Source organism: Biomphalaria glabrata, chromosome 8 (genome assembly GCF_947242115.1).
Source record: "Biomphalaria glabrata chromosome 8, xgBioGlab47.1, whole genome shotgun sequence".
NCBI lineage: Eukaryota > Metazoa > Mollusca > Gastropoda > Planorbidae > Biomphalaria > Biomphalaria glabrata.
Window position 1 is genome coordinate 35,565,089 of NC_074718.1, and position 26,962 is coordinate 35,592,050.

The 26,962-nt window shown below is 32.9% G+C and overlaps 1 protein-coding gene across 3 annotated transcripts in view; it reads left to right on the top strand.

Moving 5' to 3' along the window:
- Positions 1 to 25,253, top strand: part of LOC106056784 (glutamate receptor-like) — a 112,437-nt gene extending 87,184 nt beyond the window's left edge. For 2 of the 3 annotated variants that reach the window (XM_056039406.1, XM_056039408.1), the window contains 15 exons: positions 500 to 553; positions 1,906 to 2,067; positions 4,622 to 4,801; positions 5,690 to 5,797; positions 7,139 to 7,246; positions 8,472 to 8,582; positions 8,932 to 9,033; positions 10,729 to 10,958; positions 12,596 to 12,664; positions 13,371 to 13,490; positions 14,578 to 14,776; positions 15,638 to 15,885; positions 17,090 to 17,336; positions 19,228 to 19,341; positions 20,125 to 25,253. In XM_056039406.1, coding sequence (XP_055895381.1) covers positions 500 to 553; positions 1,906 to 2,067; positions 4,622 to 4,801; positions 5,690 to 5,797; positions 7,139 to 7,246; positions 8,472 to 8,582; positions 8,932 to 9,033; positions 10,729 to 10,958; positions 12,596 to 12,664; positions 13,371 to 13,490; positions 14,578 to 14,776; positions 15,638 to 15,885; positions 17,090 to 17,336; positions 19,228 to 19,341; positions 20,125 to 20,202 — 2,130 coding nt within the window. In that variant the 3' untranslated portion in view covers positions 20,203 to 25,253. The remainder of the gene's footprint in view (positions 1 to 499; positions 554 to 1,905; positions 2,068 to 4,621; positions 4,802 to 5,689; positions 5,798 to 7,138; positions 7,247 to 8,471; positions 8,583 to 8,931; positions 9,034 to 10,728; positions 10,959 to 12,595; positions 12,665 to 13,370; positions 13,491 to 14,577; positions 14,777 to 15,637; positions 15,886 to 17,089; positions 17,337 to 19,227; positions 19,342 to 20,124) is intronic. The other variant, XM_013213633.2, reaches the window with a different exon arrangement.
- Positions 25,254 to 26,962: the final 1,709 nt, after the last annotated feature.

Here is a 26,962-nt window from a genome sequence, read left to right on the forward strand (position 1 = left end):
GTTTACGACAAACTGAACAAGGGCGCGAAATTGAACGCCTTCATTGGCCAACTTAATAAAAAATGATTTTAGCTATAATTTTCACAATATATCAATGCACGGAAGTTGATCTTCGTAGCAGATCTCATTTATTACCGCTAGTGAATGGCCTATCTGTTTTCAAATAAGTTTGCAGTCCTACAATGAACAACTAATGCTTCCTTCATTTGAAACTATTGTGTGTGTGCCACAAACAGAAGAGCTGAGAAGATTTGATGCGGCAGTGACGTACACAGAATTATCAAAGAACTTTTCTTTTTAAAGAAACAGCTTTGACCAACACTTCCTTTATTCTGTACACCTGATACACCAAGAAGCTAGCTTAGCTATTTATAGTTTTTTTCCCGCCATGTATGAAACTTTCCAATAAAGTTATTTATAGAAAGTTTACCGTTTTTTAAAAATCTGTTGTTTATTTTAAATGACATGTTTAAAATTGTGTGTGTGTGTTTTTCCTCAGATGAATGACAGTGAAATAAATAATGGGAAATTCCACTTCCTACTGGGAGATTTAGTAAGTGAAATAATACAATTAGGTCAATAACTAGCTTCTTCAAAGATCTATTGGATGAGAATTAGGTCAAGTAACTAACTACTTTAAAACACATACACATATTTTTTTAACCAAGCCAGTAACATCATATTGAACACAGATGATGGAGTCATTCAAGGTCAAGTTAAAGTTATGGTGAACGTAGCGCGCAAGCGACTGCTTCTGTTTGCCTGACCGCACTGTCCACTTATATTAATTAGAAGCACCAATTTAGCCTTGGCATTGCAGGTTCATTTCGTGAATACGGTGATTTTTCAGTAGGCCTACTTGAGGTATTTGTTCTGCCAAATCTGGACACTTATGATTCTCACAAATATGAAATCCTATCAATGGTTTTATTAATGCACATAGGGAGAAACATAGGCTACGTCACCATTAACAGAGAGTGTGATTAGGACCAGGCACAATTAGGCCTACAATAAACCTGATGAAAGCAGTTTCTTATGTCAAAGCCGCTTGTACACAGACTGTAGCTGTAAACAAGGGTTAACGTTTTGAAGTTAATATAAAGTTTGGTATAATATTTAGAATATTTGAAGGAGCTTTTTTTTAGGTTCATATTTTACAAGCATTCATTTTTTTCCTTCTTTGGTGTCATTCCCTAGGGAACATGTGGGCCCCAATTGGTCGCTAGTCATTACCCCTTGCGCCATGAAACCCTTTGCGCCTTGATCGCTACGCTACAGGCTTCTATTGTTAGTGGGCCTTGGTTCATTGAACCCCTTGGCGCCATCGGGTGCTAAATTAATGTCGTTGTCCTGGTCTAACAGTGTGCTTACTAATTAAGCACCTGAGCCTGTTGCCTTCTACTCTGTCTAGCATCGTCTAGAATATCAGTGAGAAGCTTTTTCCATAGTCCAAATGAACTCCTTACTGTGCACGAGGGCTTAACGTTTTAGTTTCCTAGCAGAAAAGACCAACTGTTGGTTACTTAAATACTTCTTATGTAAGCGGTGTGGTGGCTGAGTGGTCAAGCGCTTGACTTCCAAAGTGACGGGTCCCGGGCTCGAATCTTTGGATTTTAAACTTCAGGATCTTTAGGACGCCCCAGAGTCTGCCCAACTTTAACGGGTACCTGATATTATATTAAATGATGCTGGCCGTTGTGTTGCCGACATGACACCCTTGATAACTGTTGGCCATAAAATGATCTTTATATCATCTGTTCTAGATCCATAGATCGCAAGGTCTGAAAGGGTTACTTAAATTATTTTTTTTAGTTCTTAAGTACCTTTGTTGTTTTTTTTTTGTTGATGGTGTCTGTTTCTGATTTCATATTTTTAAAGTGTGTGTGTTGTGTGTGTTTGTTTCAGGGTATGCTCGAGATGAACCTAACAAATTTTAAGATAGGAGGTGTCAATATAACAGGTTTTCAAATAGTGGACCCCTACAATACCACCTCCGAGCTGTTTCTATCTACCTGGGCCAATTTAGACCCAACATACTGGCCTGGTGCTGGATCGAAGCATGTTCATGTGAGTAACTTTTAAGTTTCTTCCTGTCACTTAATTGGACTTGAATCTCTTGGGCGTAGATCTAGATTCTAGTTATTACCATTATTTGGTTTACACAAGTCCAGTGCTTTTAAAGTTTCACTTTTTTAGGTTTACACGAAACACACAATATGTAGATCTTGATCAGTATAACACTTGTGTCTTTAAACTTTTTTTTTTCAAACTTTTACACTTATACAGTAGAACATGCCCAGTAAATGATAGCTTGGGGTGCAATTATTCTACGAAAAAAGCAAACACATTAAGTTTTAATTCTAACAAGTATAAAATGTTCACTGCTTGGAATAAAACCATGTCCACTTGACAGATTGTACAGAAAAACTAGCAGAGGATATATTATATTAACTTAAAACAAATATACTAACAAAATACAGACTGTAAAGAAAACTAGCAGAGGACATTAACTTAGAACAAATACACTACTTTGAAATAAAACCTACAGACACCATGATTTGAAAATGTTTGTTAAATTTAGTGATAAATCCTTTTGTCTGTACTTTGTTTCTATAGTGATCAATTTAACATCCTCTGGTCAGTACTCTGTTTCTCTAGTGATCAATTTAACATCCTCTGGTCAGTACTCTGTTTTTCTAGTGATCAATTTAACATCCTTTGGTCAGTACTCTTTCTCTAGTGATCAATTTAAGATTCTGTGCTCTATAGTCCATTTCTCTAGTGATTATTTGAGATCCTGTCATTTATACTTTATTTCTCTAGACTGTACTCTGTTTCTTGTCCTAGTGATAATTTGAGATTCTCTGATCTGTACCTTTTTTTCTTGTGTTAATTTGAGATCCTGCGGTCTGTACTCTGTCAGACAATAAAAAAAAATTGAGTTGAGAACTAGAGAATGTTTCTTTTGTCATTTCCTTGTCTAAGAAATATTTGATTGAGCAGCAGCCAGAGCAATTCAATTGCATCTTTGGAAGATAGATGTTGGCAGGCAGAAATAAAACACATTTTTTTTTTCATGAATCATTCTCTCTCTTGAAATCTTCTATTTTTTAGTCTTTTTTTACTTAAGTTTAAAAAAATAAGCAACTCCACATATTTTCTGATATTGAAACTAAAATGTAAGTGACAAATAAATTTATTTGATTTTTTTTTTCTGGTTATGTCTGGGATCAGTTGTTTTCATACAAATTAGTAAGATATTTTTTAAATACACCTTTCTTCAATATACATATATATTTATAAAACTGCATTCCTCATTGATCTTCAGACTCAAAGACAAGCCTCATTATTACATATAATACTTGGACTTGATCTATACAAAGAGCTATTCTCATCAATTTTGTACTGCTAACATTATTACATACTCCCTGTGTTTGTTCATTTGTTATGATCCAATAGTTATATATAGCACAGCTTCCATTCCTATACTTTACATTGTTACACAAAGTTTATTTAGTTTAATTTAACAAATCTATTAATTTTAGTTTTATGTTTAAACATTGATCAATTTGCTTAAAACTTATTTTAAAAAAATGTAATACACTAATTCTGTCCATCTCCTTTTTTTGTTTTATTCATAATTATTCTTTCAGAAAGAAACATTACCAATATTTAGTAATAAGAAAAAATACAATACAATTGTTAGTTCTCCAGATTTCTATTGATGTAGCATATTTAAAATCAATTTGTTTTTATTACCTCAATAATAAATCAAGTGATCTTTCTGAAAATTTAATGAAATGCAGTAGTTAATTTGCAAAAATTTTTAGCTTGATAGAACGAAATGTTGTTAAAAAGTGTGAGGTAGTAGCAGATAAAATAAACAAAATACTTAAAACAAACAAACAAAAAATATTGAAGGGAAAGAACTCCACATATACATCAAAATATCTTAATATGTAGAGTTAATTTCCTTTTTTCAACTTCTAACAAAAAATTATTTGGTTAATTTTTAATTGATTCATATTTTGTAAGGTACAATAAACAATTGTGGAAAGTTTCAACTTTATCGAAGAATGGGTGTACAATTATATAGAGGATGAAACCCCATATATTTATCCATATCGTTTTGTTCTGGAGTATTTATTTCCATTGTTGGCATGCCATGTATGTGTAGGATGTTTCATGTGGAAATACGGTACAACAGTACCGAAAATAGTTTATTTAAGCTTTGTAAAAAAAAATTAAATCTAACCATGTTTGTGTAGGATGTTATGAATGTATCAATCTAACTCACTAGTTAAAATAGTTAATATAAGCTTGGTAAAAAAAAAATTTAATCTAAAACCAAACCTGTCTTTCTTATACATTTTATAAAAAAAAGTTAAAATTACAGATTGGCAGATAACCCTAGCAAAAAAATAATTAAGTTAATAGTTTTTATTATTTTTACCTCCCCTGAATTTTTTTAGTCAACTCTAAGTAAAGCCATGAAGTATCTAGAATCAAAGGTGGCTGCATATCTTTGTGTTTACGTTCTGCAACCCTGTCATGTTTCATCAAGAGATAAAATTCTTTCAGTGATCAACTTCAGGATTACATTTTTTGTTTATCCTCACAGTATGAAGCCGCTCTGGCTGCAGATGCTGTCCGTTTGTTTAACAGTGCCTTCATGTCAATAATAAAGAAAGATCCTAGTTTTCTCAAGAGGATGAGAACCACTGGTAATACAGTGAAATGCACAGATGACTCCGATGTCAAGACAGGTCATGGGCATGTTGTATTGGAAGAAATGAAAAAGGTGAAGACATTTTGAATAGATTTAGTGAATTGAGAATTTAATACTAGAACCAATGACATAATGGCAAGTGCGAACAGTATAATGCAGTGTTTCCCAAGCTACTGTGCTTGTGTTAAAGATAAGTTCATTAGGCTGAAGGATTTTACTACCTGATTATGTCTTTGGGTATTTTTTTCTTTCACATTGATGACACGTGTACAGCACTGCAGAGTAGGGAGCAGGCTTAGTAAAAAGCTAAAAAAAAATCCTGCGAATTTAAGGGAACAATAAGTTCAACATGGTTTCTTGTGATTTATTTAAATTTGTAAAACCTTTTTTATACTGCTTAAAAATTGATAAAAACATTTAGCATCTTAAATACAAATAGATAATGCAGTGGCCGCATAAAACAAATGGCTTTGTATGAACTAATGATTCTAGCTACTGTTTATAATGGCAGGCTGGTTGAGTGGTACATGCTCTTGAATGTCTTCTCAATGTTCAAGGTTTGAACCCTGCCAGCCGCCATCCCTTAACATGCTTGAGATTTGGGATGGGATGTAATAATCTTCCATTCTGAAGGAACATCCAAAATATGTACAACAGCAAAACATAAGCAACTAATTGTCTTAAAAAAGGTTATTTAAGACTTGTGTCTTCTGTTAGGAAGACTGTTCTCTTCAAGGTCTTGGGATAGTATTTTGTTTTAAATATATAGCAATTTAATTGCAATCTTTCCTACTACAGTATGATTTTTTTAAAATTTGGCTGTCAGATATTGTCTATATTTTCTTGACATAAATAAAGTTTTACATAATATTTGTATGAAATATCTAAAATACATGTGGCTATAATAATTAGATATATGCATTGCCAAAGGGAAATAACTGTTCATGTTTTTTTAATCAGACCAAATTTGAGGGAGTTACAGGCCATGTGGCCTTCAACGAATTTGGCCAAAGAAAAGAGTTTACATTGGATGTTTACAATGTGGCTATGACCCGAGGAACTGCCAAGGTCAGGCTCTTAGTATTCTTTTGGTTAATATGTTTTTATAATTATGAGTTAATAGTCATTCTCTAGTTCAGAAGAAAAACAAATTAATTGTAGTCTCCCTTGACAGTGTACTGTCCTCTGTCTGATAGTCCTAACACTAATCTTCTTAAATTTAGATGCGTTTTTCTCCAAAATATTTCTGCAGCTGATATCACAATATACCTATTTTTATATTCCTTTTTTGTATGCAAATTGAATCTAAATTATCACCATTTATATGCAAGTTAATATTCAAGTTGTTCAAAGTTCTATGTTTGTTACCTTTTAAATCATGAGTTTATTGTATAAATGAAAGTTTAATGTGGCATGTGGAAAGAACTCTCAAGTTTTTTTTTTTGTATTTTGAAACATGTCAAAAATCTATTTCAATGTCTTTTTTGGTATATTATTATCGAAATATAAAAGGTTAGCTGAACATGCTTACCACCAGCAATACATTCTCACCCTTTTTTTCCCATTTCACTGTAAACTTTGGATTGACAATTGATTTGGTGGTAGTATATGAACACAGGTCTGGTGATGTTATCATTTATTTGAATTTCTTCCATCAATTATATTGTTCACATCTTTGATAGTTCTTACTTAGCTTAGCTTAACAATCAACAATGGAAAAAAATCATGTTATTTCAATCAAAAAGGAAGCCTAATATTATAGGTTCAAGTAGGCCTATCTGATAACTTCCACATGATTAAAAAACAAACAAACTTGCCTTATTATTCAAAATTAAAGCAATGATGCAGAAACATAGAAAACCGGTTCATGCACTGTAGTTCCACATAAAACTTTGACAAAAGTATTTAATGTAAGAAAAACAACAGCAGGCAGTTAAAAAATCTGGAGTGTCTGCAAATGACATTGTACTGTAGTTCATAAAAGTAATTGTTTAAACAAATATTCTGTTGTATCAGTTTGCAGACTGTAATACTTTAAATCAGACAAATCTCTGACCATTGCTTATTATACAAGTAGTTATTTCTCAAAAATGCCAATGGTGTGTTTCTCCAATGGATATTATTGTTTAATAATCATGAACAAATAATCATTACCTACCTTGCACTACCAGGATCTACATGATGATTATAATGAATATTATTGTTATGATATGTTTATGTAATGTGAATTGTGACTTTGTATTAGCTGTTACATTATGCTTAGAAACTTTAGGGAAACATTTGGCCAGGAACACCAAATAATTCATTTACAATTGAACTCTCAAATAATAATGTGTTAATTATATCAATAATATTTTTATTATATAAAACATGAATAATATATGTGTGATTTTTAAATTATCTGTATAGATAGGTTATTGGAATGAAAAAGAGGCTAAATTCATAGCCCAGAATCCTCGACTCTTTCAAAGTGACCCAGCTAATGTAAACAGAACGAGAATAGTGACAACTATCATAGTGAGTAGAACACCTAAGTGTTATATCAGCTGTAGTGTTATATAAGATGTAGTATTATATCAGTGGAAGTGTTATATCTCACATAGTGTCATATCATATGCAGTGTTATATCACTGGTCACATTATATCAGATGTAGGTCTACTGTTATATCAGGAATACTGTTATGTGAGATGTACAGTTATATCATACATAGTGTTATATCAGCTGTAGTGTTATATTGGTCACAGTATTAAATCAGTCTTAAATATTATGTGTATCGCTCACAAACAAAATCATTTACTTGGCATAGATTGTTTTGTAGTTTATAAACACCTTTATTATGTTACTCTCCACCCCACCCCCTCCACACATACACAAAGAGATACGACATGGCCTAAATTGTGCCGATGTGCCTCAAATCAAAAATCATACACAAAGAGAAAGAGATATAAATGTATTCTGCTTAAAAGGAATATCAAATGATTTGACTCACATGGGACAGAATGGTTTTGTTTAGGTCATTAAGTGTAAGAAAACTGTCTGGTTGTTTCTATGTAAACCAATGGTCTCTTTAGCGTAAAAAGTAGATCCATATAGAGTTTCTTTAAATACTAGAGAAATGAACGCCAAACATATACTTGTTTTCAAGCTAATCATTAAACAACAATGCAAATCAAATCATAGAACAAATAGACCACTAAATTTTGTTTTCAAGAATAGGACATCTTAAATCTTGTTTCCCAATTCATCTACTGTATCAGTTACATAAACAAGCAAACAAAACACTAGATGCAAGCAAGTTGGTTTGCACCTAGCAATGAGAACTAAATATTGCAAGCATCGGTTAAGTAATGATTTAATTCTTATTGCGGTGCCAAGGAGCATGCACGGAAAGAACAAATGTATAGTGGGAAGCGTGGTAGAGAGACTATGTGCGCTTGAACTTTGCTTGGCTTGGCTACCTATGAAAGGGGCTCAAGGCTCGACACCCGACTCAAGCAGAGCTGTGTTTACTGAGCGCCTAAAGGCAGGGTGGAAAACCTTCTCTCGAATACCCCCTCCCTCCACTGGTCCACAAAAGAGATTGGACCATATCGCTCTGTGCATGCTATATGCATGAAAGTAGCACTATATAAAAGCTATAATTATTTTTTTTTGTAACCTCTGTTTATTTTGTGATGGAGAAAAATGTCACAACCACCCAATGATGACTTTTTCTTTTCACTGTTTTTATATTTTGTTTAGAAAGAGCCCTACGTCATGATAAGTAAAACCATCCGGGATGGTACACCCAAAGTAGGGAATGAGCCAGTTGAGGGATTCTGTATAGACCTAACCAAGGCTGTTGCACAGAAGGTAATTAAAGTTTTGGATTTCCCTATTGTGTTTGTTGCCAGTGAAATGCAAGAGAAGAAATGAGCTCCTTCTATGTCATTATTGTGTTATGTTTAATGTTCTTACAATGTGGTAATAAATTAGAGTTAGTGGAGTTGATATGACTGGTGTCACTTGGTTCACACAACTGCACTCCCTAGCAGAGCCATACATTACAGTAGCATTTAATTGTTGTCAACAAAAAGGGACAATGGATGAAAAGCCTACCAGTCACTGGAGATGCAATATTGCTTCTGTCCATGACTGTCGGACTTACATCAATAATCATACAACTTAAGGGCTTCACGTCACAACTTTTTTTTTTTGGCAGGTTGGTTTTGACTACATTATCCAGTTTGTTAAAGATGGTAGCTATGGTGCCTCATTTCCAAATGGAACCTGGGATGGTATTGTTGGCGAGTTGGTGCGACATGTAGGTAAACAATTTTAAATTGTGATAAATGTGATGTATTTGAAGTTCTTATGTAATTTTTTAGTTTTTTAGCTTTATCTGTTTTATAAGTGTCATATTGATTAACTTTAAAAAAATTATTAGAGGTTACTAAGTTTATAAAATAGTAAGTCCCTGTATTTTGCTCTTTGACAAATAGGATTTAGGGTCTTCACAATACATGTGCAAACCAAAGAAATGAGTGTGGGGGGAGGGGGGAGAAAGTTATATGTAAGGAATGCCTCTCATGGACAGCCCAAGGAGTCTAGAAAAGTGGAAAAAAAAAATATTTCTTATTCTAGTAAAATTCATACAAGTGCTACTTTTTCTCTAGTGCAACAAGAGCATGGAATGGGTTGCCTGAATCAGCCAAGACAACCAATGATTTATCACAGTTTAAGTCCCTTATTAACATGTATGGCTAGATTAAAAAACGGATACCATAATTATATTCTATTTTAAATGAACATCTGAAATTTATAAGATAAGAAAAAAAAAAAAGAAATGTCTGTTGTAGGGCTTTTTGGCAGGAGGTTTCCTAATAGATAAGATAAGATAATTTTTATTGGCCCAATCAAATGGAAATTCAGCTTGACTGCAATTGACCACCTCAGCATAACTACTGTAACAATAACAATATAGATGCAAATACGCACGCCATTCAATAATCTATCTCTTAGGATAAAGAAATGCAAGATGTCAGCCATCAAAGCAAAAACTAATGGGTTAAAATGCTTGTGCAGTGGGGGTGAAGGTGTGAATTGTGACTAAACAAGAGACATAGCAATGGTTGTTTTGTTTTGGTCTACATCTGAAGGGCCAAAGAAGTGTGTGTTTTTCATATTGTGATTTTTTCTTAAATGTTTCCTGAGAGGAGGCAAAGATATTTTACCCTTGATGAATTGATGTGAAGATAAGGACTGGACTAATTGTGGAAATGGGTGACCTTTAGCATAACATGCGCTTTCCCTTCATTTCAGGATAAAGATTATCATTTTTTTTTGAAGTGACCTTCTTACTGCTTAGATTTTATAGTCTCATGCAATTGCTTAGTGATTATGTTTCATCTGAAAGTAATAAGACACTAATAATTACTGTTTATAGTACAAGAACAAAAAGAAAGAGACCACCTTAAGAAATGAAATGTTGATGAAATAAAAAATTGAATACAAAAAGTGTGGAATAATGAGGGCTCATAATAATTATTGATTAAAGTTGATATTGTTACTTAAGCTCCAATAAGCTAATCTCCCCTTTCAGAAATTATGATCTATAGTGCAGATGATCTGTTATGCGGACAGCACAATGACCAACCACATTTACTTCTCAACTAACGTCTGGTACCCATTAGACCTCAGTGGACTCAGAGCACCCTAAAGATTCTGAATTAAAAATCCGTCTTCACCAGGATCTGAACCAGGGACCCCTCAGTTCAGAAGGCTATTACTTTAAAACTCAGCTACCACATTTTATTGTAACATATATACAGCCATATTTGATTTTCTAATAGAATCTTTGTTTGAAGCAAAAAGTTGTAATATATCTAAACTACAGACTATGCTTGACATTTGTTGCTAATAGAATCTGTTTAGTTTATATTACGCTTTTTCCTATAGTAAGAGAATTAACCTATTTGTAACAATACCTCTTTTTTTTGCTCTTGTTTTTTATGATTAGGAGGCTGACATGGCTATTGCTCCCTTTACTATAACGGCTGACCGGTCACGTGTTATTGACTTCACTAAACCTTTCATGAGTCTGGGGATATCCATCATGATCAAAAGACCCCAGCCAGCTGGGAAACACTTCTTCTCTTTCATGGAGCCCTTGTCTTCTGAGATTTGGATGTGTATCATTTTTGCCTACATTGGGGTCAGCGTAGTCTTATTTCTTGTCAGTCGATTCAGGTCAGTAGGCCTATATATTTTTAATTTTTATGAACATGCATCATTATCATTGTTGTACTTTTTTTTTTTTTAATAATAAAAAAAAAAAAAAACATTCATATTTACATTATAAGTGAAAAAAATAACTATTTTGTGAATTAAAGTCTGAAATTTAGAATCTATAAGCTAAGAATTATCTAAAAGTGAACAGACACAACCACAAAAAACAACAACAACAACAATACAAAATTAAGTATCTATATTAAAAAGAAAAAACATGCAATCCAGTTGAAGAATATTATTGTTTTTCTTGTTAAGTTATCTTGTAAAATGCAGATGATACTTCAAATAAGAAGATGATTACAGGTGCTCCTGGTCAACTAGTCATTCATATTAACCAATGACCTAAATTCTGCCAAGTCATTGGTTTTCCTGTCTTGCTTAGGCAACCCATTCCATGCTCTAATAGCACTAGGGAAGAAAGAGCATTTGTACACATTTGTCCTAGCATATTCACCATAGAATGAGCCTTTATCTTTGTGTCTTTCTGAGTATTTTATTAGGTTTTTTTGAAAATTATGGTTCAGTGTTTGATGCATAATCGCTACTTTAATTTTAAGTCTTTTTTCCTGAAGGCTTTCTAAATTTAGGGATTTTACTAAAGGTGTTAGTCAAATGTGAATATTTGTTTGTTTTGAATCTCTTTGCTCTATTTTGTGTCTGTTCCAGTTTCTTTATGTTTTCTTGAGTTGAGGGTCCCAAACAGAGGATGTATATTCTATTATTGTTATTAATGTTGCAATTATTGAATTAAAAAAAAACATTGTGAACTTTTCTAAAGGACATTCTGAGTTATTGTAGTACAGCAAGAGCTTAATACCCCAGTTTAATGAGAGCTTATGTAAGAATAATCTAAGGTGAGAGCTTAAGTGAAGTGATCATAGTTTACTGAGAGCTTAAATCAAATGATCATAGTCCACTGGTAGCATAATTCAAATGATCATAGTTAACTGAGATCTTAAGTCAAGTGTTTATAGTTCACTTAGAGCTTCAGTGAATATAATCTATAGTCTAATGAACATTTTATTGATCATAGTCCTCTAAAAGCTAAAGTAACCATGACCTAGTTATGGCTTAAATGATCCTAGTTCAAGAAGAGCTTAAGTGGTTTTAATCCAGTGGAAAATTAAGCGACTGTAGTCATATGAGAACTTTAGCATTAGACATGAGAGTTTTGGCCTTACACATATAAGAGCTTTGGCCTTATACGAATTATAAGAATGAGAGCTTAATGATTCTAACCCAATGAGAGCTTTTGTGACCAATGTCCAGTTAGAGTGTAGGTGACCTTTAGCTGATAATAGTCAAATAAGAAGAAAATTGACTGCTCAAGTGCAAATCTTTTCAATGATAATTTTAGTAACCCTAATAAAGAGACTAAGTGAGCAAAGTACAGCAAGAAGATTTTGTGACCATTACCACAGTCCTTTAATGATGGCTTTAGTTAAATCAGTCCAATGAAATTTTACCTAGCTCTAGCCTAATGAGATCTTAACTGACCATAATCCATGAGTCTTAAGTGACCCTAGTCCAAAGCTATTATGCGAATCCTTAACCCCTTTCTATACTGATGTTTAGCATGATGTATTCCTTTGTAGGTTCTACAATAGCTCAACTCAAAATTTGCTTAGCACTTCTTCCGATGGTCAAGTCCTGGTCTCTGCTATGTATGCAAGATGAAAACTATTTTAACTCAAAGATATGATTATATTGTGTGTAGCCTAGAGAGTAGACTAGCTGTAGATTTACTTTGTGTGTGTATGTGTGGAACTATATAGGATGACAATAGAGTATAATGCACAATACTTGTAAAACACTTGGTGGATATATATAAAGGCGCACAATAATATAACATATAATATTAAAATGTAAAGATATATGAATACATTGATCAGTTAGAATTGTAAGAATATAAGGATTTGGTTAATGTTTTATATTTTGTTGTTGTCTTGTTTAGTGATCTTAATAAACAGGAGTACTTTATTTGGAATTCCAATGCCTATAAAATTTCTTTTAATACAATAGATTTTATAAACCCTTTTTACGTTTATAAAAAAATATTTAAAGATCAAGAATCTTTTTCTGATATATCATAAACAATAATGCACAAGATTGAGTTACCATTGATTGGGAGGCATTTATATATATATAATCTTAATGTATTTTATATTATATATTTATATAACTAGGTTACCTCCCTTATAATAAAGTATCTTTATGCAAACGGTATATATCAGATGTTGAAGGTTTAACTTTCATTTACAAGCAATATTATGGTAACTAAACATAGTTTAACTAACACAAAATAAGAAATAACTTAAAAATATAAATGTTAATGATTTATTAACTTGTAGTTCTTTTCTTTTCTTTTAGTCCCAATGAGTGGCATTTATCAGGCTATCAACACTCAGTGGCCAATGATTTCTCCATTTCCAATTCCCTTTGGTTTTCACTGGGCGCTTTCATGCAACAAGGTTGTGATATATCACCAAGGTATTCATTCGTTTCAGGCATTTCTAAGTTATAGTGGCAGAGCAGTTTAGACTGCTTGGCAACTTTATGTGGGGGCTAGAACTCAAACCTAAAAGAGACTTGGCATTTAACTTGTGTCTACTGATTACCTAGGGGAAGCCTAGAAACTTTCTCCCAAATACCTCTCACCTGCATGTTCACATATGAAATTGTGAAATTCAGTAAGAGCTTACTGAACTTGCTAAGTGAAAAACAATAATAATTATAAAAATAAGACACAAGTTTTAAAAATAAAAGACCCAAACTCTTTGCCTTTGGCAATGATTTAGTTTCTTTTATCGGCAAGTATAACTCTGTATTGACTTTTCTAAACCTAAAGAATATTGGTTTAGAGGCCATGAAGTTTGACAATGGGAAGAAAAGAGCACTTCATGGAAAATGTATGGCTTTGGCAGGATTGACAAAGCTGCATCATTAACAAAGTTAAAAGCTGGACAGTTGTATCCAGAAACAGAGAGGACAGAGTTACAATCCCTAAATATCATGAAATTTTATGTTGAAGGCAAATTTTGATAGTACGGAAATACAATTGAGCACATAATGGCAGGATGTCCAGCTTTGTCATAATCTGCCTACTTAGGTCGCCATATATAATTGTGAAATGAATTTACAGTACCTTGCCTTGACACATATGATCTCTTTGAGAAAAATAAGACTTTTAATAAGTACTAACCACAAAAGGTTCTCCAGTCAACCAACAGTGTACTTAACTGCGATAGATCTGTATTAAAGAGATCTGACAAAGGACTTTGATCAGTAAGCAAAATTTACAACTTTTTATTGATAAACATAAAAAATCTGCAATAATCATCAACATTGCAGTACCACTATCTATCACATTAAAAACAATGAATATAACAATAGAAAAAAAAATGAAACCCTTAGCTTGAAGATTATACCACTGTGGAAGCTAAATAAGTTAGAATATTACCAATTGTAATATCAGTTGAAGGGGTGGTTACAGCTATACCTAGCAGACAAATTTATTAGATTAATTCACAATAGAACATGATAGATAATTTTGTGGCTTGATTTGTTCTTTTTCTAGGTCATTATCAGGACGCATAGTTGGTTCAGTCTGGTGGTTCTTCACATTAATTATTATCTCCTCTTATACTGCCAACTTAGCTGCTTTTTTGACGGTAGAGAGAATGTTGACACCAATTGAGTCTGCAGAGGACTTGGCTAGGCAAACTGAGATCCAATATGGTACCATCATGTCAGGAAGCACCAAGGCATTCTTCAAGGTAATTATTTTAAAAACATAATTATTGGATCTAAATGTCTTGCGACTGGTGCTTTTGAAGATTTTTAATTGCATTTTTTATGTAGAAAAGAATGTGGATGAGTTAAGGGAAGATATAATGCTGATTTTCCTTTATAATCTGAGCAGTATGATAAAATGAGAATATTTAATATTTACTTGTCAATTTGAAAATTTAAATGCATAAGTTTCTATATATTGCACATTGATTCACAAACTATTTGTTTTATATGTTTGTTTATATGATTGATGGCTGCTTTACTTTGGTATGCACTCTGGACTGTTGTCTTAATAGTCCTGTGTTTGAACCTTGCCTGCCACCATCCCCCACTGTTCTGGGGGAGGTTTGGGCTAAAATGTAATAATCTTAATTTCTAAGGTGAATTCAAAGCATGTAAAACAAACATGTACTAAGATAATCCCTTTTACCCCCAGTGTTCATAGCTTTAAAACAATGACTTAGAAAAGCCAGGCCATAAAATCAACTCGATTTAATAACACACAAAAACAATACACTCAAGGATTTAGCTCTATTTCTTAATGTTATTTTTTTTCTTTCTTTCTTTCTTAGATTTAAATTATTAATGTTGAACACGAGTAGCAATCAATGTATAAACAGAGCATGTGAATGAATATTGAGATTTTAAAAAAAATTTGTGGTAAAGGAGAAGAATAAGGATATAAATTGAAAAACATTTGCTCATCACTATTATTTTGCATTTCAATTATGTTATTACATTCCACTGTTAGTAAAGTACAAGGTGATCTTTTTTTTTAAAATACATATTTACTTTGATTGGTTGTCATGTCTGGTTTATAACGCTCAAGGTGTTATATTTTACAGAACTCGCAGTTCCAGACATACCAACGTATGTGGGCATACATGACATCTGCACAGCCCAGTGTCTTTGTCCGGACACATGAGGAGGGCATCCAAAGAGTCAGGCAATCCAATGGGAAGTATGCTTATCTGACAGAATCATTGACTATCGATTATGTCAGCAACAGGAAGCCTTGCGACACATTAAAAGTTGGCAACAATTTGAACTCTGATGGTTTTGGCATTGGGACACCCCTGGGTTCTGATTTAAGGTTATTGGACTTTTTCTTTTATCTCACTCATTGGCATATACAATGAATCTAAGTTTTTAGCATGTTTTGTTTTAAATGTTCCTTTAGATATTAATACATCTTAGTCTATCAGCATGAAAGATTACAAGTGACATTGATGACCAGGCCGCCATCCTTATTGAAATTAAATGGATGATAAGTAAAATATAATTTTTCATATCTTGAATATTGATTCAGAAAGTTCATTTTTCCATAGGATAAAATATTAGTCTGTGTTTTTCCCATATAATCCTGTAAAAGTGAGTTTTCAGATCAAAGCCTAGTAAGTAAAGACTACACAGTAAGCCAGCCTCTTAGTGGATACTAAAACTATTAAAAGAATTAGTAAAAAGAAAACTTTACACATGAGGCTTAAATAATGAAAACTTAAAAAAAAGCAAGTTAAATATAAACATAAAAAAATACTTTTTTAAAAACTAATTGAGTAAAATTGTATCAAATATTTTGATCAATCATGTAATTAATTTTTAATGACTCAAAATGTAACCAAAGCAAAAGTTTCTTGAGTCAGAATTTGAATTTGAACCACAGTGGTGGAAGACTGAAGTGTTTAGCCACTAATCTTTTCAAGTATATAAAAATAGAAGGTTTTATTAGACCTATATTGTTAGTTAAAAATGTGTCACAAACAAACTAATTCTCTACATTATTGTGATTATCTGGTTACCCATTGCTGATTTTGTAAATTTGCTATTTAAACAAAATAAATTAATTATGACTAATTGATTAACTAACTCATTAATGTTTTTTATTGATTCATATAATTAACTATTAATAATTGTTCTAAATTTTAATTTGATCTGGATATGGAAAGTGGTAAAAATAATTTTAAAAAGATTTTGATCAGAGAAACGGATTGATTTGATATAAGCTTGATTTAATATTTAAATACTAAATAGAAACTCTCCAGATGGTTTAGCAACATTGGACATAGACAGAGGGTACAAACTAGCAACAAATATTTAACACTAGCTTTCAGAATTTGTAAGAATGATAAAATTGTAATATTGTGCAAAAGTTGTTACATCAACTACTTAAATCTTATGGTCCATGGAGTGAATACATTTATTACAACCTATTTTAAAATCCTTTACTATTATATGAATTGTTTTTGTTCTATTTTCTAAAATTGTATTTAATTTCTGTATTTTTTTTTCGTATACAGAGACAAACTAAATTTTGCTGTGTTGGAATTACGAGAGAACGGCTACCTATCACAATGGGAGAAGCGTTGGTTTGACAAAGGGGAATGCCCCCCATACAATTCAAATAAGGAAGGATCTCAGAGTGCATTGACTTTGGCCAATGTGGCTGGCATATTCTATATATTAATTGGTGGTCTGGTCATAGCGGTTTTCTCAGCAGCTGTGGAATTTTTATATAAATCCAAAAAAGACTCCAGAAACTCAAGGGTACAATTTAATTTTAACATTAAATAAAATTCTTCTTAGATTAACTAGAAAAAAATAACATTTTAAAAAAAAGTTAGCTTAGAAAATAATTGTTACAATTTAGAAAGAAAGGGAAATCTAAGAAGTTAATTAATTATTATAGACTAATTAAGTCTATGTACTTTTGAAACTTGGTAATCCATCAACAATTTGAAACAACCAGTGCAACATATAGGAAAGATAAGCTATAGCTTAGAGACAAAACATTTAAAGAAAAAACAAAGGAATAAATTGACTTATATGTTGATTACAAGATGTCTCATATCTCAAATAGCTTAGGGCCTTATCAAGTATAAATCCGGCCCTGGGAACAACACTGACAAGGCCTTATGTTAAGTTATTTTGTTTCAAGCTAGCGATTAGCTCAGAGGCACTGTTGCATGGTGTTTTTTTTCTAAATTTAGTGACAAAGATTCTTATTTAGAAACTATCAGCTCCATTTGTAAAACTGTCAATTTTTATAACACGAGATACATGTAATTTATTATAGCAGTTGTCAGTTCTTCTGGTTACAAGAGTTTGTAACATCTGTGTTAGAATATTGCTTATAACAAGTGGGAGATGTGTGTTGTATTAAGTGTATTAAAGCAAAGCTATAGGCCTATGGTTTCAACTCTAAATATGTCTATAAAATCTGGTTTTGTTCAGTTATACTTGGGGCAGAATTTAACTATAGGTATCCAACCAGCTCTAATGGATACCTAAGTTGGGGAAAAGTAAAGGCGGTTGGTCATTGTACTGGCCACAAGACACCCTCGTTAACCAAGGACCACTGAAACAGATGACCTTTACATCATCTGCCCTATAGATTGCAAGGTCTGAAAGGGGAAAACTTTTTATAGCTTAGGGCACCCAAGAAATATTTAGCAGTGACATATAGTATCTGGACTTAAAAAGGTCCCCGAAAAGGCCCCATATCTCAAATTGCTTAGGACCTAATCAAGTCCTGACTGTCTGTAACAATTGGTTTTGTGCTGTTGTAATGTATGTCTTCTGTCAGTTGTTATGTCTAAAATCTCAAAATAAAAAAAAAAACATATGTCTGTTTGTGCTCAAAATAGCTGCTAGGATCACGCTTCATCTGAAAGTGAACCCTGTTTAGTTCAAAATTAAAATTAAAAAATTTTAAACTAACAATACTGCTAATAAAACCTTCTATTTTTATATATACTTGAAAAGATTAGCGGCAAAACACACCGGCCTTCCATCATGGTGGCTGAAATTTAAATTCTGACTTAAACAACTTTCTTTTTTTTTCTTTGTTAAATTTTGATTCATTAAAAATTAATTACATTACGGATAAAAATAATATGATTTTATCCTTGTCTGTTTGTGCTCTAAATAGCTGCCAGGATCACGCTGCATCTGAAAGTGAACCCTGTTTAGTTCAAAATTAAATAATGCTGGTTTTCCATGATTTCCTAAACACGATAAAAGGTCTTATATGATATTAGTCTTGTAGGAGAATTCATACTGTACACCACTTTGTCTTCTGCGACAAATAAGCACATTTGTTTTTGGCATTTGTCAAATTATTATTTTTTTTAAATTTAATTTTGGGTGCAGCTATTAGGCCTACTTATGGTCTTACGAAATCTAGCATTTAAAAATAAACGTCTTAGAAAGTTTATAGACACAGGCCTACATCTGAACATTTTTCTTTCAAATACGAGATTGAAGAAACTGACCAAGAGGGCCTCCTTTGAGCTATGAACACAAACTCGGATATATAATCCTGTTATTAAAAAAATAGTAAAACAATGACAAACATTTGTGTAAGCCTTAACCTTCATAAAGCAAAAGAATAATGCAATGATTTTTCTTCTAATGGGTCTTTTTTATTTATTTTTAGACGTCCTTTAGCTCATCTTTGAGGTCAAGGGCAAGGCTGTCTTTTAAAGGTCACATTGATAAAGAACAAAAAACTGCAAATGGAACACGCAGACGCTCACATAATTCTGTAACAGTAAGTACACGAATCTTTATGAACTGAACTTTTAACTAGAACTGATGTCAATGACATTAAAATTCGATCTATAGACTGACCACAGGACCAGTGCCGAGCGTGTTCTGTATAGCGAACTACTTCAAAGACACATCCCAGCAACTAATCTGAAAATAAGCTCTTACATGAGATATTTAATAGGGCTCATTCCATATAGACTGATGTAAACAAAACGGAAAACAATTTTTACCTATTTTACAACCAACATTTACTTTATATAACGTCTTCTGCTAACACTCGCTTTATTGAAATATACAAAGTTTCATCGTTTGGCATGTGGCGACGTATGCCTACATCCAGTAAATTGGACAACCAAATGAGCTATGAGCGATTTCTGTAAAAGCATAGTATTACTTGTCGACACCTTGAAATTTGTTTTCTTTATTTTTGACAATGTGACACACCTATTGAACTACTGAAAACAAAAATCCTTCTTAAAAATAATTATTACTCTCTCCCATATTTTACATGATGAGGGTGACTATTAAGAAATTTCTTTATTCCCTCAACCTCTATAAAGCTAATGTGATGATCATATAGTAACTATTTTAACTATGTCTTTTGTAACATAGGCAATAGATTTTTTAAAGTTGAGAAGTACATTTTAGTGGAAAACGTTTTCTATCAATGTGCCTGTGTGTGTGAGCATGTGTTTGTGTGTGTGAGCATGTGCCTGTGTGTGTGAGCATGTGTTCGTGTGTGTTATCTGCTTTTGAATGTAGTATTTTCTTTTTTTTTTTACAGTATACCTATACAGGACCCACCACAGTTATTGGAAGCAGCCACGCCTTTGAAGACACAAATACACACACAGAAGTGTAACCAATCTCCTTGCCATTGATTCATGTGTATGATTGTTTGTAAGGTTGCTAGGACGCCATTTTTTTTTGTCTGAACACTGATTGGCTGTCTGCTTGTGTGACCCAACTTGATCCACTTGAGATCAACAATTATGACTTGGTCACATATTACGAAAGATCGCGGCGGTGCTTGTGTGTACACACACACACACACAAACACACACCAACGCTTCAGTTGTTTAATGCAAACAGATGCTTTTTAAAATTCTTGTCTTCTAGAATGAAAGTTTATTTAATTTTTTTTTCAAACCAAATCAATTTGGACGAAACAACAACGATCCCCATTTAAATCTACAAATATAACTGCCTGATCGAGTGGTATGCGCTCTGGACTGTTATTCGGTGGCCTCGATTGTCCCTGGTTCGAAACCTGCCCGCTACCATCCCCCGTTGTCCTACTGGAGGCTTTAGCTAGGACGTCACTATTTCAAATCTGAGGAAACATTCGAAGCATGTCAATTATTTTACAGAAATCCGAAGCATGTCAATTATTGTACAAACATCCGAAGCATGTCAATTATTGTGCAAACATCCGAAGCATGTCAACTATTTTACAAACATCGGAAGCATGTCAATTATTTTATAAACATGCGAAGCATGCCAATTATTTTACAAACATCCGAAGCATGTCAATTATTTTACAAACATGCGAATCCAACCTTTTCATCTTCCTCTAGTCGCTTATTGCTGCCTAGCTGTAGGATCTTATGCAGTCTTTGCCATTGCAAAGTAGCGGACTGTTATTTGTTCATCTCTCCGCTCTGCCACACAGAATGTTGGTTATACTAGATTGTTGAGCTAATAGACTTTTGGGACTTTTTAAGTGGGTACGATGGGTAAAGGATGGAAGCGTGGTTTGCAGTGGGGTGGGGTGGGGCACTTATTCTGTTAGTGTAAATGTAAACCACTACGCTTTACATCAATCACGAATTGGGTGAAGTATTACGATATACATTTTAAAGTCTCGGGTTTGGTCCCGGGTTTAGATCCAAAAGGGTACGTGGCTTTAACCTTCTTGAGAGAACCTTGACCTGACTGAATAAGTGAGCAGAGGTGAAAAAGTGTTCTCCCCATGGAATCTGTTAGTCACATAAAAGAAAATGCCACTCGCCCCAGAAACAGATGGCTACTCAGTGTGATGGTAAAGAAATTCAGTGAAATCTGGCATCAAACTTCTTGGTATAAAAGTTTGAATTATCAATTTATGTATAAACCAAACTATAGGGACTGATACAAGTAAGCTAATTGGTTAGTCGCAGAAGTTTCCATGAGTCACACAGCTTCATCTCGCCAACATTTTCGAATGTTTCCAGCGCCATCTTCTCCCCTAATCGTCTGGTAGTTTCTCTCACACCTCGCTGTCCAGTTGAACTGATTAGGCAAGGTCAAGGACAGCCATATTGTGCAAATTATCTATTGCTTAAGATTACAATTAGAAAACTAAAAGTCGCATAGGTTTCTCTGTATTCACGATATAATATATACATAACACAATGAGAGCTCGTAAACTAAATAAAAAAAAGGTGCATGAGGTCCATTGTATTAGTTAATAAAATTCACTTTTTTTTTTCAATTCTACATATTGAAAGACTAAAACAAAGTGGCTTATGTAAATAAACGTATGAATGTGGAATCGTTGTATTCGTTTTATTGACTGCAATGCGAAAGATCTGTTTTTACTTGGGGATTTATGTTCGGAGTTGTCTATCTTGTTAAGTTGTGATATAAATAAATACTCAAGCAATCTGTGCAATGAATGTGTGTAGTTCCAGGAATGTCTACACGCAGGTAACCTCACACACTACCTTTGCAATTAATACAACTGATTCTTCCGGGTCTGTAATGAACTATTGTTTGGATATTTAAATTTCCATAACCATTTTTTACCCTTTCGCTTCCAGTGTAAGTATCTCATCAGCAAACGTTATTAGTAGCCTACTACTTAATAACGTAGTTTCCTCTAATGCTGCTTACTGCTGAACTCACAATAATGGGAGACATTGAAAATAAATTATTAGATTGTAATAGAATACATTTGGAACAAGGGTTTAATTTACCTACAATCAACACAAGCTAAAGCTTAGGACCCCCGACAAATATTTAGGGTTGACGTATAATATCTGTTCTTATATAGGGCATCTTCACATCTTTAAGGGCCTTTTCAAGTCTAATTCAGTCATTTTTCCGAACTGGTAACCAAAATGTCAGCCACTCTGTTTAAATAAAAAAGGAATTCCTTATAGAATGATGTTTAAAAAAAAACGGAAATTAGAAGGTAGACCAGTATCCTTCCTAATGCTTACTGCTCAAATTAACCTAAAAACTACGTTTGCACTAGGTCTAGTTACTATTTACCAGCCTAGGATAGGCGCACGACCAGACCTTTTACAAGTTTTCTTTAATAATATTATTGTTATTAAAAATACATTTTTTCGGTCAATTTAATATGACAATTTGAACAGCAATAAAAAGAGATACATCTTAGATGCATTTACAGAGATTTTTAAACAAAAGAAATTGCATGCAGTTTTAAAATATTTCATATTTGAATAAAGCTCCTAAAAAGGATTTTCTTTTTCTCGTGAATGCCCATATTAATGAATAGATTGTCTTTGTTGTGGGGGTGGTGGTAAAACAGGTGGGGAAGTTTATCAAACTTTAAAAAGTCATGTGAGGCTTTGAGTTTGGACCTCACCCTTATGTAGTAGTAGTCCAGAAGACTTAACACTACTCCATCCCTGGAAACTTATGTTCAATAATTTTGTATTGGCTGGTGTCCTTTTGTTTTTAGTTTTGTAACTATCATGCTATTTAACTGGAACTGTTTGTGTGTAACACGCAGAGAGAGAGAGAGAGAGAGAGAGAGAGAGAGAGAGAGGAATGCTCATTACAGTACAAAGAATGATACGAGTGAAAGAGAAAGTGATATCCCGTGATAATGATATGACCAAGATTTTGATCAGTGGCGTTACGATATATAGACTATGTTCTTAACTTCACTGCTTCGCCACACATGAATACACTGACCTATTTATCTCCGATCATTGATATCAGTATATTTATTACTTTGTTTCATTGTTATTTAAAACCATACATATTTATCATTTGTTATATTTACGAAATAATGCTCTAAATGTTTTATAAACTTACTATATTTTCGACCAGTCAACTCCTCACAATCAAACAACATGCCCATGTGATTGGGGGGGGGGGGGGACCTGACCATAGATTGGACTCATCATGTTCGTGTTGAATTACTTGACCTTAACCTTTGTCACCTGGTGTGACTGTCTCTGTCAGAGGTCATTTTTATTGTAGAGTTTCATGTCTGGCGGGACAACTATAAATAGCTCGCATTGTTTCGGTGTCTCCGGTGTACAAACTAAAGGACGCGCTGAGAAGTTTTGTGTGTTTTTTGAAAGGTATAAGAGAATATTTGTGCACTTTTTAGCTCTGCTATTGTAATTTTCTAAGCTCTTCTTTTTGTAGTATAACAATAAGCTCAATAAGGATGGCGCATTAGACTTTGAATCTATGATTTCGAACTTATAACAACAAATGGACATCTTAAAAACAAATGGAGATCTAACTAGCGGCAGTAAAGGACATTAAGGAAGACCCATTGCCACGCATTGAGATATTGTTAAAACAAGAGCTCAATTCTTTTTTTTTTTATTTGGCAAAAGTAAAGTTTTAGCGTCCTGGGCATAGTTTAGTTCATTGTGAAAATCTCCACTATCACACGGTTGCAAGATTTACTATTCAAACCCATTGTCACATATATCTGATTTTACAACAAATGTTACACATCTGTCTCACAAATTTACTTATACTTTTTGTTTCAAAGTTGTTTTTTGTTTTTTTTCATGTTTTGTTTTAATTGCTTAATTTTTTAATTTACAAGACAAGAAAATATACATTTGAACTAATTCCTCGAATTCAAAGTAAGCAGAGTTATATTTAGACATAAACTCAAAAAATAACGGATACTATTGAGTTTATACATTGACTCTGTTTACTAATAATTAAAAATACAGTATATCTACCATAGGTTATATAAAAGGATGACAGTTTAGTCTTAGCATCCCTTGTAAGGTTGCTGGAAAGTTTGTTTATATTACGATTTTGTGTACAAATGCTCCTTCTTCCCTAATGCTATTAGAGTATGGAATGGGTTGCCTGAGTCAGCCAGGAAAGCCAATGATTTGGCAAAATTTAAGTCATTGATTAACAGGCAAGACTAGATTGACCTAGGGACAGATTAGAACGTAATCATCTTTTTTGAAGTACAGTCTGTATTTTATAAGATACAATAAGTTTGGCCTGTTACCGACCACTTGGTTTGTTAATCGATTCTGTCATTCTCAGGCTTAGGTTTCCTTACAAATCATACAACAATAAACACAAACTTATGACATAGTTTAAGGAAATACACATGTCCTTTTTTTTTTTTTTTTTAGAAAACCTCAGAATTTGTGCAATTCAATTTTAGCTTTGTCATCATAGGAATCCTTGGCCTCTTTTTTTTTTTTATTAAATTTTTATTTGTGAGTTCTCACATTTCACAAATATTAAATCATTATGTGAATGGTATTTATTTTGTGTGGAAAATTAAAATCACTTTTACTTGGCAAAATATAAAATGAAATTATTGTTTGTTTTTTGGTTGGCAATAAAATGAAAGATATTTTTTATGAAACAAACATTTTTTTCAATGCCTTTTTTTCCCTACATGAAATATTGATTGTTATGCGTGTTTGTAATTTCTGTTGGTTTTGTTTCTGTATGTGTGTAAATGTATGCGTGGCATGGTTTGTGTCTTGTTGGTGTCCTTTGACACAGGACATAACTTATAGTTTTATTTTAACATTCTACATATTTTAGATTATTATCACTAAATGCCCCATAGTTATGTCTCTTTGTTTTATTCACTGATTCATTGACGAGGGTGTGTATTTCGTTTTTTACTTGACATATTACTGGCAAGTCATTTATGAACAATAAACATGTACTTTACAACTCAAGTCTTTTTTCACAGTGTTTCTCTGTGTGTGTGTGTTTAATCTATTGATTTAGTAATAAATGTGATACCTAGGATCCTTCTGTAGCATCTCCATTCCATAGTTTGACTAGTCTTGATAAAACTTGACCTAAGAAATAGAAAGAAATATTAAGGGGAAAAAAAAGAGAGAGAGACAGAGATATAGAAATATCAAGAAAAAACAAAGAGACAGGGAGAACGAGAGAGAGAGAGAGAGAGAAATAGAAATATCAAGAAAAAACAAAGAGACAGGGAGAACGAGAGACAGAGAAATAGAAATATCAAGAAAAAACAAAGAGACAGGGAGAACGCGAGAGAGAGAGAGAGAGAAATAGAAATATCAAGAAAAAACAAAGAGACAGGGAGAACGAGAGAGAGAGAGAAATAGAAATATCAAGAAAAAACAAAGAGACAGGGAGAACGAGAGAGAGAGAGAAATAGAAATATCAAGAAAAAACAAAGAGACAGGGAGAACGAGAGAGAGAGAGAGAGAAATAGAAATATCAAGAAAAAGACAGAGAAAAAAACATAAAGAGAAAAGAATTGAGTGAGAGAGGAACAGAGGAAAAAAAGAAAGTTTACAAAATAGATGTGATGTCAAATCTAACAAAATAATAATAAAATTCAACTCATTTTGTTTGTTTAACATACAATACCTCTATTCATGTCAAAACGCCATCTCTGGTGGCGGAGGTTGGAACCTGGATATGGATTTCAAAAACGGCTCTTACGATTTACCTAGAAATTTGATAGCTCTTTTGTCTCACAAGGGAAAATACTAGTTTGAACTTTATAATTTTTCGAAGTAAAAAAAAATAAATAAAAAGAAATTTAAATTTGATTTGCCGTAGTCAGTCGTAATATACTGATAATTGAGTTGTTATTAAATGTAATATTTCTTTCAGTTCCTTGACAGATAGATTATCTAAGCTTTGCTTATATTTTTTTCGTAAATCTAATCTAGATTACATGTAAATTCTACATCTGAAAGCAGATCTAGATCTACAATAGATCTTAAGAGTTCTAAATTAAAAGTTTAGGTAAATCTAAAAAAAAATTCAATAAAGTGCTAGATGTCTATATAATGAAAGTACGAAAAATTAATTATACATTCAGACAATGGCACCTTAGCTCAGTTGCCAGCGACGTTGGGACATCGGGCTGACGTTGCTGCAGTAAGAGTTAGATACCTGACTTGAGCGAAAATCTAGAAACAAATGTTACAATGTGAATTTATTGCAAGTTATATAGGTATTGATATTGTAACAGATCATATATCAACTCAGTGTGTCCGGTAAAAGGTTTGTACACGTTATTTCTCTGACACCTAATCGTTCTCCTAACTGGTTCAGACAAGTTGCAGGATTATAACGCATTGAGAAAGCTAACATCATGAATAACGCTTAAAAAAATTAAAATTGGTAAAAATGACTCTAATCGCACAGATTATTATTGTTAGTCTAGAGTCTATTACAAATTTAATTACATGACTGATCCAAAAGAATGGATACAACTACGCCTAATATAAGCTTATTTTTAAAAGTAGCCTATTTTTTTATAGAGTCTTGAAATTTATTTGTTGAAACTATTTAATTTTTTGTTCATGTTATGACCATGGAACTACACTAAAATGAAAACCCAATGTTGCTTATCTTCCTGTATTTGGAAAGAGTTATATATA